Source organism: Labeo rohita, chromosome 13 (assembly GCF_022985175.1).
Source record: "Labeo rohita strain BAU-BD-2019 chromosome 13, IGBB_LRoh.1.0, whole genome shotgun sequence".
NCBI lineage: Eukaryota > Metazoa > Chordata > Actinopteri > Cypriniformes > Cyprinidae > Labeo > Labeo rohita.
Genome location: NC_066881.1, coordinates 23,434,395 through 23,446,786, shown reverse-complemented (window position 1 = coordinate 23,446,786; position 12,392 = coordinate 23,434,395). Strand labels below are relative to the sequence as shown.

General features: G+C 35.2%; 1 protein-coding gene across 1 annotated transcript; it reads right to left on the bottom strand.

Annotated features, from left to right (window-relative positions):
- Positions 1–4,060: 4,060 nt before the first annotated feature.
- Positions 4,061–9,939, bottom strand: LOC127174844 (tripartite motif-containing protein 16-like). Its single transcript, XM_051125462.1, has 8 exons — positions 9,874–9,939; positions 8,676–9,486; positions 8,024–8,119; positions 7,690–7,911; positions 7,327–7,483; positions 6,682–6,723; positions 6,546–6,587; positions 4,061–6,395 (listed from the first exon to the last, which is right to left on the bottom strand). The coding sequence occupies exons 2-8, from the start codon at positions 9,288–9,290 to the stop codon at positions 5,860–5,862; spliced, it is 1,710 nt and encodes a 569-aa protein (XP_050981419.1). The 5' UTR covers positions 9,291–9,486; positions 9,874–9,939; the 3' UTR covers positions 4,061–5,859.
- Between the last annotated feature and the right edge of the window lie 2,453 nt (positions 9,940–12,392).

The following is a 12,392-nucleotide window of genomic DNA, read 5'->3' as shown; positions in this document are numbered from 1 at the left end:
AATCATACTTATCTGAACGCCATCAATTTGTGGCAGTGAATGAAAAGCTATCATATTGTTCACAAGTACAGTATGGAGTACCAGTACAAAGGCCATTACTTTTTACGGTTTACATGTCACCCTTGGAAGATATCATCAGGAAACATGGTGTTAGCTTTCATTGTTATGCTGATGATTTTATGCTGGCCCGGCGAAACTTACCAATTTGAAAAACGAACAGAATGTGTAGTCGATATAAAAAACTGGATGGGCGATAATTTCTTACTGCTAAATTATGAAAAATCAGAGGTTCTAATTATCGGAACTAAAACCTTTGCATGTAAATAACCTAAAACACTGTCTAATACTTGATGGCTGCTCTGTCAATTTTTGTCATCAGTTAGGAACCTTGGTATGCTGTTTGATAGCTATTTGATATTTGAAAGCCACATCTCCAGCATTTGCAAAACCGCATTTTTTAATCTCAAAAATATGTTGAAATTATGACCTATGCTCTCAATGTCAAATGCAGAGACGTTAATCCATGTGTTCATGATCTCAGCGTTAGACTACTGTAATGTTTTACTGGGTGGTTGTTCTGCACGCTTAATAAACAAACTCCAGCTGATCCAAAATGCAGCAGCTAGTTCTTACTAGAACCAGGAAGTAAGACCATATTAGCCCCGTTCTGTCAACACTGCACTGGCTCCCCATTAAACATCATATAGATTTTAAAAACTTGCTAATTACTTTTAAAGCCCTGAATGGTTTAGTTCCTCAGTACTTGAGCGACCTCTTATCACATTATAGTCCCTGATGTCCGCTGCGTTCTCAAAACTCTGGCAATTTGATAATACCTAGAATATCAAAATCAACTGCAGGCAGCAGATCATTTTCTTATTTAGAAACTCTGCAACAATCTACCTAACACTGTTAAGGATGCAGACACACTCTGTCAATTTAAATCTAGATTAAAGGCCCATCTCTTTAACCTTACTTATGCATAACACATTAACACATTTCTATAATTCACCTAGACGGCCATCAGCACAAGACCACGGGAACCAGATAAATCCTCTGCACATTCTGACTTTTCTGCAACATGAAACAAAATGCTGGTTTGTCTGGCCAGAGGAGAACTGGCTTCCCAACTGAGCCTGGCTTCTCCCAAGGCTTTTTTCTCCATTTCTGTCACCAATGGAGTTTCGGTTCCTTGCTGCTGTCACCTCTGGGTTGCTTAGTTGGGGAAACTTAACTTCCAGCATTATCATATACTATTTGAACTGAACTGAGCTGATGATGACATTACCGAATTCAATGATGAACTGCCTTTAACTGAAAATTGAGTGTTTACTGTTGTCCTTTTGCATTATTGACACACTATTTCCTGTTTAAAACTCTAAAGCTGCTTTTTCACAATCTGTATTGTTAAAAGTATTATATAAATAAAGGTGACATGACTTGGCTTTAGATTTCAGCTAGATAGATAGATACAGTACCTTGCTAAAGTATTCATACCCCTTAATTTTTTTCACGTTTTGGTATGTTGCAGCCTTGTTAAACTGCTTTAAATTACTTTTCCCCTACATCAGTCTATACTCCATACAACATAATGACAAAGCATGATGCAGATTTGTGACAACTTTGTGAATTTATTAAAAATAAAACACTTAAATAGTGCATAAGTATTCATTCCCTTAACTCAATACTTAGCTGAAGCACCTTTACAGCCTCAAGTCTTTTTGGGTATGATGCGACAGGCTTTGCACATCTGCATTTGGCAATTATCTGCCGTTCTTCTCCTCACCACTTCACCTCTTGAGCTCTGTCAGCTTGGATGGGGGCTGGCAGACATTTTCAGGTTTCTCCAGAAATGTTTAATTGGGTTCAAGCCCAGGCTGTGGCTGGGCCACTCAATGACATTCACAGAGTCATCTATAAGCCACTGTTGCTGTGTATTTAGGGTCATTGTCCTGTTTGAAGGTGAACTTCTGGCTATTCTGAGGTTCTCTGGATGCTCTGGACTGGGTTTTATTAAGGTTATCTCTATATTTTGCTGTGTTGAGCTTTCCTTCTGACATCCCTCAGTCCTTGCCACTTAAAAACAGCTCCACAGCATGAGACTGATACCACCACACTTTACTGTTGGGATGCTACTGTGCAAGTGATGAGCAGTGCCTGGTTTCCTCCAAACTTGATGCTTTGAGGATCTCTGGAATCTTGTTTCTCACAATCTAAGAGTTCTTTAGGTGCTTTGTTGAAAATTCCAAATGGGTTTTCATGTGTCTTCACTGAGGAGAGGATTGAGTTTGGCCACACGGCCATAAACACTTAATTTGTGAAGTGTTGCAGTGATGTTTGTCCTTCTGGTAGTTTCTCCCATCTCCATATATGACTCAACTAGACAACTAGAGTGACCATGAGCTTCTTGGTCACCAGTCTAACCAAGGCCCTTCTTCAACAATTGCTCAGTTTAGCCAGGAGGCCAGCTCTAGAAAGAGTCCCAATTGTTCCAAACTTCTTCTATTATGGATAATGGAGGCTACATTCTTCTGTGAACCTTCAATGCAGCAGAATTTTTACTGAACACTTGCATAGTAGTTACTAGGTATATCCCAGTTTGTGTTCTTATTCACTATTCTAAGTTGCTTTGTAGTATAAATAGTGTGAGTATATTGTGTTCACACTGAAAATTCCAAAAATGTACCCGGATGATGCTTTTAATAACCGAAAAAAAACAAAGTATATAGTATATGTTAGACACTTCATGTACCCAGCTGTCACAGCAAAAATGTGTTTGGGGCTTCATGACCCTTTAATTATGCAGCGGATGGGGAGGGGCTATCAAACCTATTGTTGAATGGCAAAATAACCTTATATAATTCATACACTATATGGTTGAGTGCATAAGTACATAGTGTGTAAGAGCATAGTGTACTGTCTCCTTATGATTAATTGCTTGTTATAGTACAAACATCTATGCAATGAATACATACAAAAGCATTCAAATTCAAAATCAAGCGAGATAGTTCTGAGAATGTTATTGTGCTGTACACTGTAAAAAACAATTTGTAGAGTCAACTTAAAATAGTTTGTAACCTGGCTGTCTTAAAATTTTAAGTTCAGTCAACTCAAAAAAAGTTTATTCAACTTGAAATGTTAAATTATACTAAATGACAACTTAGATATTTGAGTTGAATCAACTTAAAATTTTAAGGCAGCTGGGTTACTTACCTATCTGTTAAGTTTAGCAAATGCAAATATCTAAGTTGTTACTTAGTACAACTTAACATTTCAAGTTGAATAAACTGATTTTAGTTGACTGAACTTAAAGTTTTAAGGCAGCAGGGTAACAAATTTTAAGCTGACTCAACAAATTGTGTTTTTATTTTTTTACAGTGTAGGTATATAGACAATTTCTTAGTTTGTAGAAAAAAAGTAATTTGTTGTGCATAATACATTCAATGTCCACAATTGTAATGGGAATAGGTCAGACAAACAACATCAACAAAATTCTTTTTTTGCTAACCTAACATCTGTCTCTTCTAGGATAGAAAACCCACAGCGAAATGTGAGAAGAGGTTAAAGGTCAGGTGCCAAGGCAAGCAGTAAGGTTTGTTAAACCACTTTGCTTTGTAAAAGTAACTTAAAGGGGACTTAATATGCACCTTTTTACAAAATAGGGGCCTGGTGTCCCCAGAATGTGTCAGTGAAGTTTCAGTTTAAAATACCCCACAGATCTGACATCACAGTAGAAGAAAATCTGAAACAGCATATTTCAGAATTTCAGACACTGCTTCTGATTTATTGAGATTATAAAAAAGAAAAAGGAAGTAGGTAGATTTGTACCATTATAGACTGGTTGTTTACACATACTGTGGACACATATCAGTTTTCAAACACCATGTAAAAGTGAATTTGTGCAGTAGTTCCCCTTGAAAACTTCAAATGTCTCCTTTTGATTAATTGCTTGCTATATTATTTCTGATTTGTATGTCACTTGAGATAAAGCATCATCAAAATGGATACATACAAAAATGCTAAAAAAGCCAGACAGTTCTAAGAATGTGTTTTTTCCCCCATGTTTATTTATTTATTTATTGTGCTGTAGGTATATAAGCAATTTGTTTGTACAGAAAATGTTTAATTTATTCTGCATAATACATTCTATTCACCACAGAAGTTCAACCTAAACATACAGTTTTTTAAAGAGAACTGGTCAATCAAACATGTTTAACAAACCTCAGAAAAACTTTGAAATCTAGAGTAACGCATAATGAAAGTAAAACTATTAGCTTTCTGGATCTCACAGAAATGGCTTAGAAAAGGTCTTAGAACATGGCATGACATGTCAGTTTTCATATTCACACCTAATCACAGAAGGAAAGCAAAATCATGATAATTTATTTTTTTTAAAAAAACTTATTCGAGTAGTCCACTTTAGTATAAGACCAAAAAAGCTTGAAACTATTAATTAATTGATTTATTTCACTGTTTTTAAGTTTCATTTAAGGATTAAAAAATGTAAAGGATTTTAAAGTTTCAATTAAGGATTATGCTTTTTACAAAGCTGTGTGAGAGCACATGCAGAATGTGACACTCAACTAGATGAGTAAAGTTTGAGAACAAACTTTAAGTTGGATTGAGAAAGCCTAGCCTGAAAGTTTGAAGCAGTTGTAAAAGAATGAAAGCAGCTAGCATGATTTAACACATTGCTTACATGATTTAACATGTTGTTAACATGTTTTAACATGATTAGCTTGTTGCTTGTATTTTTATAGGCTGATTACAATGTTATTAGCATGATTAGCATGTTGTTAGCATAATTTGCAAGTTACTAGAATGCTGTTAGCATTAGCAAGTTATTAGCATGTTTCTAGCCTGATTAGCATGTTGATAGCACGTTTCGCGCATTATTAGCATGATACTAGCATGATACTAGCATGTTTCTAATATGGCTAACATGTTACTAGCTTGTTGTTAACATGTTTCTACCATTATTAGCATATTACTAGCATGTTGTTAACATGATTGGCATGTTGCTAGCATGATTAGCATGTTACTAGCATATTGCTAGCATGATTAGCAAGTTACTAGCCTGTTGCTAGTATGATTAGCATGTTGCTAGCACAATTAACATGTTACTAGTATGTTCCTAGCATGATTAACACGTTACTAGCATGTTGTTAACATTTTTCTAGTATGATTAGCATGTTACTACCACGTTACTAGCATGTTGTTAACATGATTAGCAAGTAACTAGTATGTTTGTAGCATGATTAGCATGTTTTTAGCATGTTAGCATGATTTAGATAGATAGATAGATAGATAGATAGATAGATAGATAGATAGATAGATAGATTAGAAATATTAGAGTGGAAGCTTAAATGAGCCTAAATTGATTAGAAATAGTACATAGAAGGGAAGTTTGATTGAGTCTCAAGGGATTCTGGGAGTTCTGACAGTTGGAGTTTGAAGAGTGTTGGCTCATTTGAACATTCCGTCAATGTAAGTCTATGGGATTTTTGGTGGATTTGATAGTCTGGTTTATGAAAGCTGTAAGCCGGATCAGTCTGAAAAGATATAGCACACCGAGTCAGACCAGTCTGAAGGTCTGGGCCGAGTTTGGTGGTTCTAGCTTGAAAGCTCTAGGAGGAGATAGATACCGAAATTTGGCTCAGAAGAAGAAGAATAATAATCTTAAATAGTAGATCAGTAAGTTGGCTTTCTCAAGCCAACTCAATTACAATCACAGAACACTGCTGACACAGTGTAGGATTACTGTTTAATTTTAGCAATTGCTTGTGGCTTGCCTTGGATTAGTGTCCATTTAGTAACCTTCAAACAACAATAGTTCCGTCAACAATAGATTTACATGGATTATAGAAGATCACAAATTGAAACAGATGTCGTATTTTTCCAATTCGCAAATGAAAACCCAGGGTAGAGGGGCAGAGTGAATGTGGCCTGGATTCTATGCAGGAGGGTCATTTTATCAGAGATATTGTAGAAGGACAAAGTTCCTGCTTCTTGATCGAGAAACACTCCAATTTTAGAGACCACAGAAATATTACTGTTTTGGCTACTATGCCTTACACAAATGTTAGCAGCTGAAAAATCACATTTCCAGGATCTGTCGTTAGAGCCAAATATAAAATTATCTCCTCCTTGATTAATAGTATCATATGAGAATGCAATAGAGCACCCTTCTCCGTTCAACTTAACCTCAAAATAACAGCGTCCGGATAAACTCTCTTTACACAACACCTGGTAGGTCATGTTAGAATATCTCTGATATCCAGAGTAACGGAGTTGTCTATCATAATCTTGTTCAACATCTTTCCTTGACACAGTCTTATGTTTTATACGGAGCTGACTGCAGGCTGATGATGAATTCAGGCTCAGATTAGTGGAATCTGTTAAAGAGAAAATGAAATGAAACATATGCACTTTAGCATTGGTTTTCTTCTCTATGGTGTGTATTCTCTTATCCCATCCTGCCTGTCTTTATTCTCTGCATGTCAAAACATATGTGTCAAACAATGCAAAGCTACAAAGCTACTTACATACAAGGAACTCTTCTCTAGTCATGGGCTTAGATGGCAAATCTAAACAAATAAAAACAGCATAAAAGTATATAAGTATACAAGCGTCTGAGCGTTCTTGTTTTGGAAGAATTAAAGAAAAAAAATTTAGACTTACACTTTGTGATCTCATTGTTCACCATTATATGGAAAGTGGGAACTATTAAAAAAAACAATATTTGTTTACCATGATTATGACTATTTTTTTACTGGCAAAGACTTTAAACAATGATGAAAAATTATGGGTATCAATTTTGTCAATTTCGGCTTTAACATTATTAACAATAAAAAAGGAAACAGATATTAAATTAAATAAATTTATTAAATTAAAGTTGATTTACTTTGTAAAATTAAAGTCAAATTAAAGATAATAATTTGACAAATCAAACAAGCAAAAAGTTCTCTGTCTAAATAATCATTTATTAATGTAGTATTGTTTTCACATTAAATATACCTATTTTATAGTAGATTAGAGTTACATTGAAGTACATTACTTACATTACTTACACACTGCAGTAATTGCACAATAATGTTACTACTACAATTGCTGCTACTACTACAAATATTAATGCTTTCTAAAGGACAGTATAATTATTATAATTGCTCTTATTTTGCTCTAAACTCATTTCATGCAGTGTGAGCTATAAAGATGAGACCAGAAATCATGCAACTTAGGTACAGTGCTCTATAGTATATGTTAAAATATTGTATAAATTCATAATCTCAACCGATACGATTAACTGTATAAACTATGGCATCTCACCTTTCTCTGATATCCTCACAAGGCCTTGTTCACAGAGATCATCCAGTTGGCTTTTCAGCTGACAGACAACTGTTTCGGTATTCTTAAGTGTCTCATCTTTGTTGATAGTTATTTTGCACAAGTCTGAAAGTTTGTTTTGGGAAAGAGTGGAGAAATTCTGCAAATAGAAATCAGAAAACATTTTACAGTAGATATTTTGTTGCACAGATACAATTATGCATTATCACTACATGTTGCATTAGATCACTTTTTTTGTAAACATATGAGTACATTTTTTAAATTCTGTATGGACTTATCTGGATCATACATGCACATATGGTGAAGTAGGAAGTGGCAGAATCGCATAATGGTCGGTTCTGTTACCTGAATGACATAGATGTCATCCTTTATCTGTGAAAGCTGCCCAAGTTCATCATGTCTCTTCTTCAGATCACTGATCTCCTGCTTTAGTGTAAGTATGAGCTCTTCAACTTTGCTTACTTCTGCTTTCTCCTGAGCTTTGATCACCTTTGTTATCTCAGCTTGTCTTTTCTGCATGGAGATGATCAGCTCAGTAAAGATCTTCTCACTGTTCTTTACTGCTGCCTGCAAAGAGTGTTGTAAAATGACAGGAGGAAATACTGTTAAGTAGCACATAGCTTTAGGAATCCACTCCTTTACTGATTCTTTTAGCAGACAGTAACATAAAGAGACTTACCTTAAAAAAGTCCTCAGCTTTTTTTAACTCCTGCACCTTCAGTGCTCGCTTCTGCATTTCTTTTACTAGGTCATCCTGATTTGATGTCATTTGTCTCTGTGAGAATATGTATGATAGTTTAGTATGATGTTTCTGTAAGAATTATTTGATTATTATGGAAACTGTTACCAAACAATAAACAGTCTGGCAAGCTCTAATTTGAATGGATGGAACCACACAACATCCTGGAGTTGGGATGAACATGTTTTTTATCATCATGTCTAAATAGAAATCTGAAACCTATTTAACTATTTAGTCACTTTACAGTACATGGCTGTGGGCAGTTTTTGATCATGACATTCTAAAAAGCAGATTTTATGTAAACATTCAAACGTCAGGTTTTTGACCAACTCTGAATGTATTTTGATTGGACAGAATGTTTTGGACACCCATCACACATACATTCGGCACTGTTTAATGATCAGATCACTTGAAAAATAATAGCAAACACAAGCTAAAGTTGAGCCCTGAATGGGTTAGCTTCTCAGTACATACAGTAAGTGAGCTCTGCATGTCACCAACAAGAACAGAAGTGTAAAAAATTCAAATATATATTTGACTGCCAATTTTTTTTCGTATACAAAATATTACATAGACAAAACAGTTCCCTTGCCTGTATTTCTTCTCTTTTTAATGCAGGTGAAGTCATACGGTGGTTCTGGTGGGTGATCAAAGCACATTGCACACATATCAACTTCTGATCCTGGGAACAGTACAGCTCCAGAGGTTTATGATGTTGAGAGCAGATCTGGTCCATTAAATGTGGTGAGGTATCAACCAGTTTGTGCCACTTCAATGCAGGAGATCCATAATGAGTTTTGATGTGCGATTCACAGTAAGAGGCCAAGCATGTTAGACAGGACTTAATGGCTTTTATTTTGGTCTCTGTGCATATATCACACACCACATCCCCAGAAGTAGCAAATGTCGGTACAGAAGAGGCTGTTTCTGCTTCTGGTGCTTCTCTCTTCATTCTCTCTACAACTTCAGACAAGACAGTGCTTCTGCTCAGAGCTGGTCTTGGGCTGAAAGTCTGCCTGCACTGGGGACAGCTGTAAACGCCCTTCTGACTGTCCCGATCCCAGCACTCATTAAGACAGTTCATACAGAAACTGTGACCACAAGCTGTAGTTACTGGGCTCTTCAGAAGATGAAGACAGATCGGACAGTTAAAAGGATTTTGGTCATCAGAAGATTCTTCCATTTTGCAGCTTTGACTCTCAGACATTTAGATTGTTGTGGACAGTATTTTGAATGTAGGTAGGTGAATTCTTGTGATAGCGTGACAGGGATCTGTCCAACTCTGTAAATCCTGAATGCTCACAGCAAATGGTAGCATGAAATATATATCAACAGTGGACAGTGGATATACCATCGATTGGATATTAAACAGCTGTGAGCATGAGATATTAAATCTGGTCTTTCTGAAATACACAGAATAAAAATATAAATCAGTGTATGTCTGATACATTTAAGTTACATAAATGAAAACAACGAATTGCTACTGGCAATTCACTACATGCAGAGTAGCATTTACTGTGAATCGAAACTCAAAAGTCTCTGAGCGAGTTATTTTGTTGTACGGGAAACGCACCCCTGATGAGTTCCAGATGTGTTAAGTAAAAAATCATAAAAAATAACAGCAAATATCACAAAACGAATAACCTCCGAATAACGGAAGAAAAAAAAACAGTACAATAAAAATTCAGCAAAGTGCAAATAGCTAATAGTGTTAGCAACACAAAACAAGATTCCAGAGACGCTATGAATACATGAAGAAATATTAAATACCCTCCTCTTTGCATACTCACCATCTCTTGCATGAAATTGTAATGGCAAAGAGAGAGATCAGTACAGTACACTTTATTAAATGAGAAGAAGGAGGGGCTTTCTTAAGGGCAGGTTTCACTTTAAACCTGTAGTTTAAGTTTCGTTTCTTCTCATTACTTTTTGTAAACGTTTTTATCCTTTTGTGATCAAGTTAGATCAGTAAGCAGTGTGCATACTTGCATTATGTCAAATAAAAATATAATAAAAACAAAACTAATCTATCTAAACTTAATAAGACTTATAGATGTTATCAGTTAACCCTTAAATACAATAGTGTCAACGAGCGCCCCTAATGAAATTTTCACTACAGTTTAAATTGTAAACACTATTGATATCTTCATTTTTTACATTTATATTTTTGAAGAGAATATACGTGCATTTGATTTATTATTATTATTATTATTATTATTATTATTATTATTATCGCCCTTCATAGTAAAAAAAAAAAAAAAGAACAACGTTTTTTGTTATTGTTTTTTTTTTGTTGTTGTTGTTGTTTGTTGTTACTTGCCTTTAGTAAAAATAAAATAGGCCTACTATTTGTTGCAGTTTACAAACAAATATCACAGGCCTATACATTCAATTACACCTAAAAATATCATAAACAGCACATTTGCAAAACTTAAGCAAACAAATGGTGTAGATAGATATGCTGCGAATAATTACAGAACTATTAAATACACTTTTGGTACTTGATACACGATACACCATCCTTGCACACAGTTTTAATAGCAGAGATCAGTTTCTCTTTCGTTTTCTGAGAGGAGGGAAGAGTGGAACACTCGAGCAGTTTTTTTGACACTGGGATACTGGATTACAATATTATTAAAATATTACTTATAACATTTTATATTAATAATATTTAACACATTGTATCATATATGTATATTTTATTGATAATATTCAATGTATCGACAGTCATAATTTCTGTTAATAAAAAGTTTGAAAACTGCTTTACAGTACACGCTGCACAACACTGCCCTCTTGTGTCAGTTTCTTTGTACAAAAAGTAACCTAGATATATATGCTGTATATAAAGAGTTCATTTGCAAAACAACAATAAAAACATAACATAATAAAAAACATTATTTTTGAAAAAGTTAAAAAAGGAAGTTATCTGTTTTTGTAAATAAACTCTTCATATAGTCTAGATATTCTAGACTTAGAGGTGATTTAGAGATTGGTTTGCCCTTTCCTCCTTTTTTTTTTGCCTACAGGAACTGTTATCTGTGTATTGGTGCATTCCTATTAGATGCATTCCTAAACAGCCTGGCAAAAAAAAAAAATCCCCTCATTAGCAAAACCAATCAATAATCCCTCTCTCGGCTCATTTTCTCACCTTTCTCACGATCTCGGGATATCCTGTCTCTCTCACTTTCTTCAACAGATTAACCCACAATCTCTCCCATCAGGCCCCATCACAGATCAGCACCATTTTCTCATGTGTGATAGTGAAAGGTCAAAGTAATAGGTTCCAGAGCAATGAAAAAGGGCTAATGAGAATGGCAGAAGTGCAAAGCGGTGAGTTGACCGTGTTCATTTCACTCAGGGTCTGTGTGGATATTGATCAAAGCTTCAGACAGATTTCCTCCCACAGGACACAGAACCATCATATACCATTAGGATCAAAGACTGAATACCTAAATAGAGAAACTAGCAGTGTAGTTTCTGTATCCAACATGTAAAACAAAAGAGAATATGTAAGAAAAAAGTTGTTGACAGAGCTCCCTTCCTCTCCAAGCTTTTACTAGCCTTAAAGGCTAGCAAAAACCCCACCATCACATCCAGTAAATACAGATGACCTTAAGAACTTCAACTCCCAGCAGCCCTTGCCCTGCAGAGATGAGAGGGAGTTCACTTCTAGGGTCTCATCCAGTGGGATTGTACGATTACTACTGCTCATGTTTCTATGCCAACCAAAACATAACAGCCTTGAGCTCATGAACCTAAAAACAGATGCTCAACTCTTTCATTGCCTTATTTCCCAGAAAGCTTTACCCACTGGCAGTGAAGATAGCCTGTCTTAGGTCATAATGTCGAAGGACTCAGACAAACAGCAGACAGATTATAACCGTCAGACAAAAAGAATACAAACATACACTGATAATGCTGAAAAATAAAGACAGAAGACGTAATGCATAAAGATAATTCTTTATTTTATTGTCCGTAAATACTGTTTAGTTTTGATGGAATACTACTTTGAGTCTGTTTTATTGTCACTATTACTGTCTCAAGACCAAACCAATTGACTGCAAATGACACTGACTCTAATGGTCAACTAAGCAATATCTGATTAAACTTTAAGACCAAGATAAACCTGTCCATTTTTAAATCCCGATGAATCAAATACTGAAGATGATTTTTATTATACATGCCAGAATTTACCAAAACATGAACAAGTATTTACCTTTATCGAATGTGGGTGCTATTTTGATGGTTTGGTTTTGCATCAGTAATATCTGTTGTGTGTGGCATGACTGACAAAAGAAACCCTTTAAAT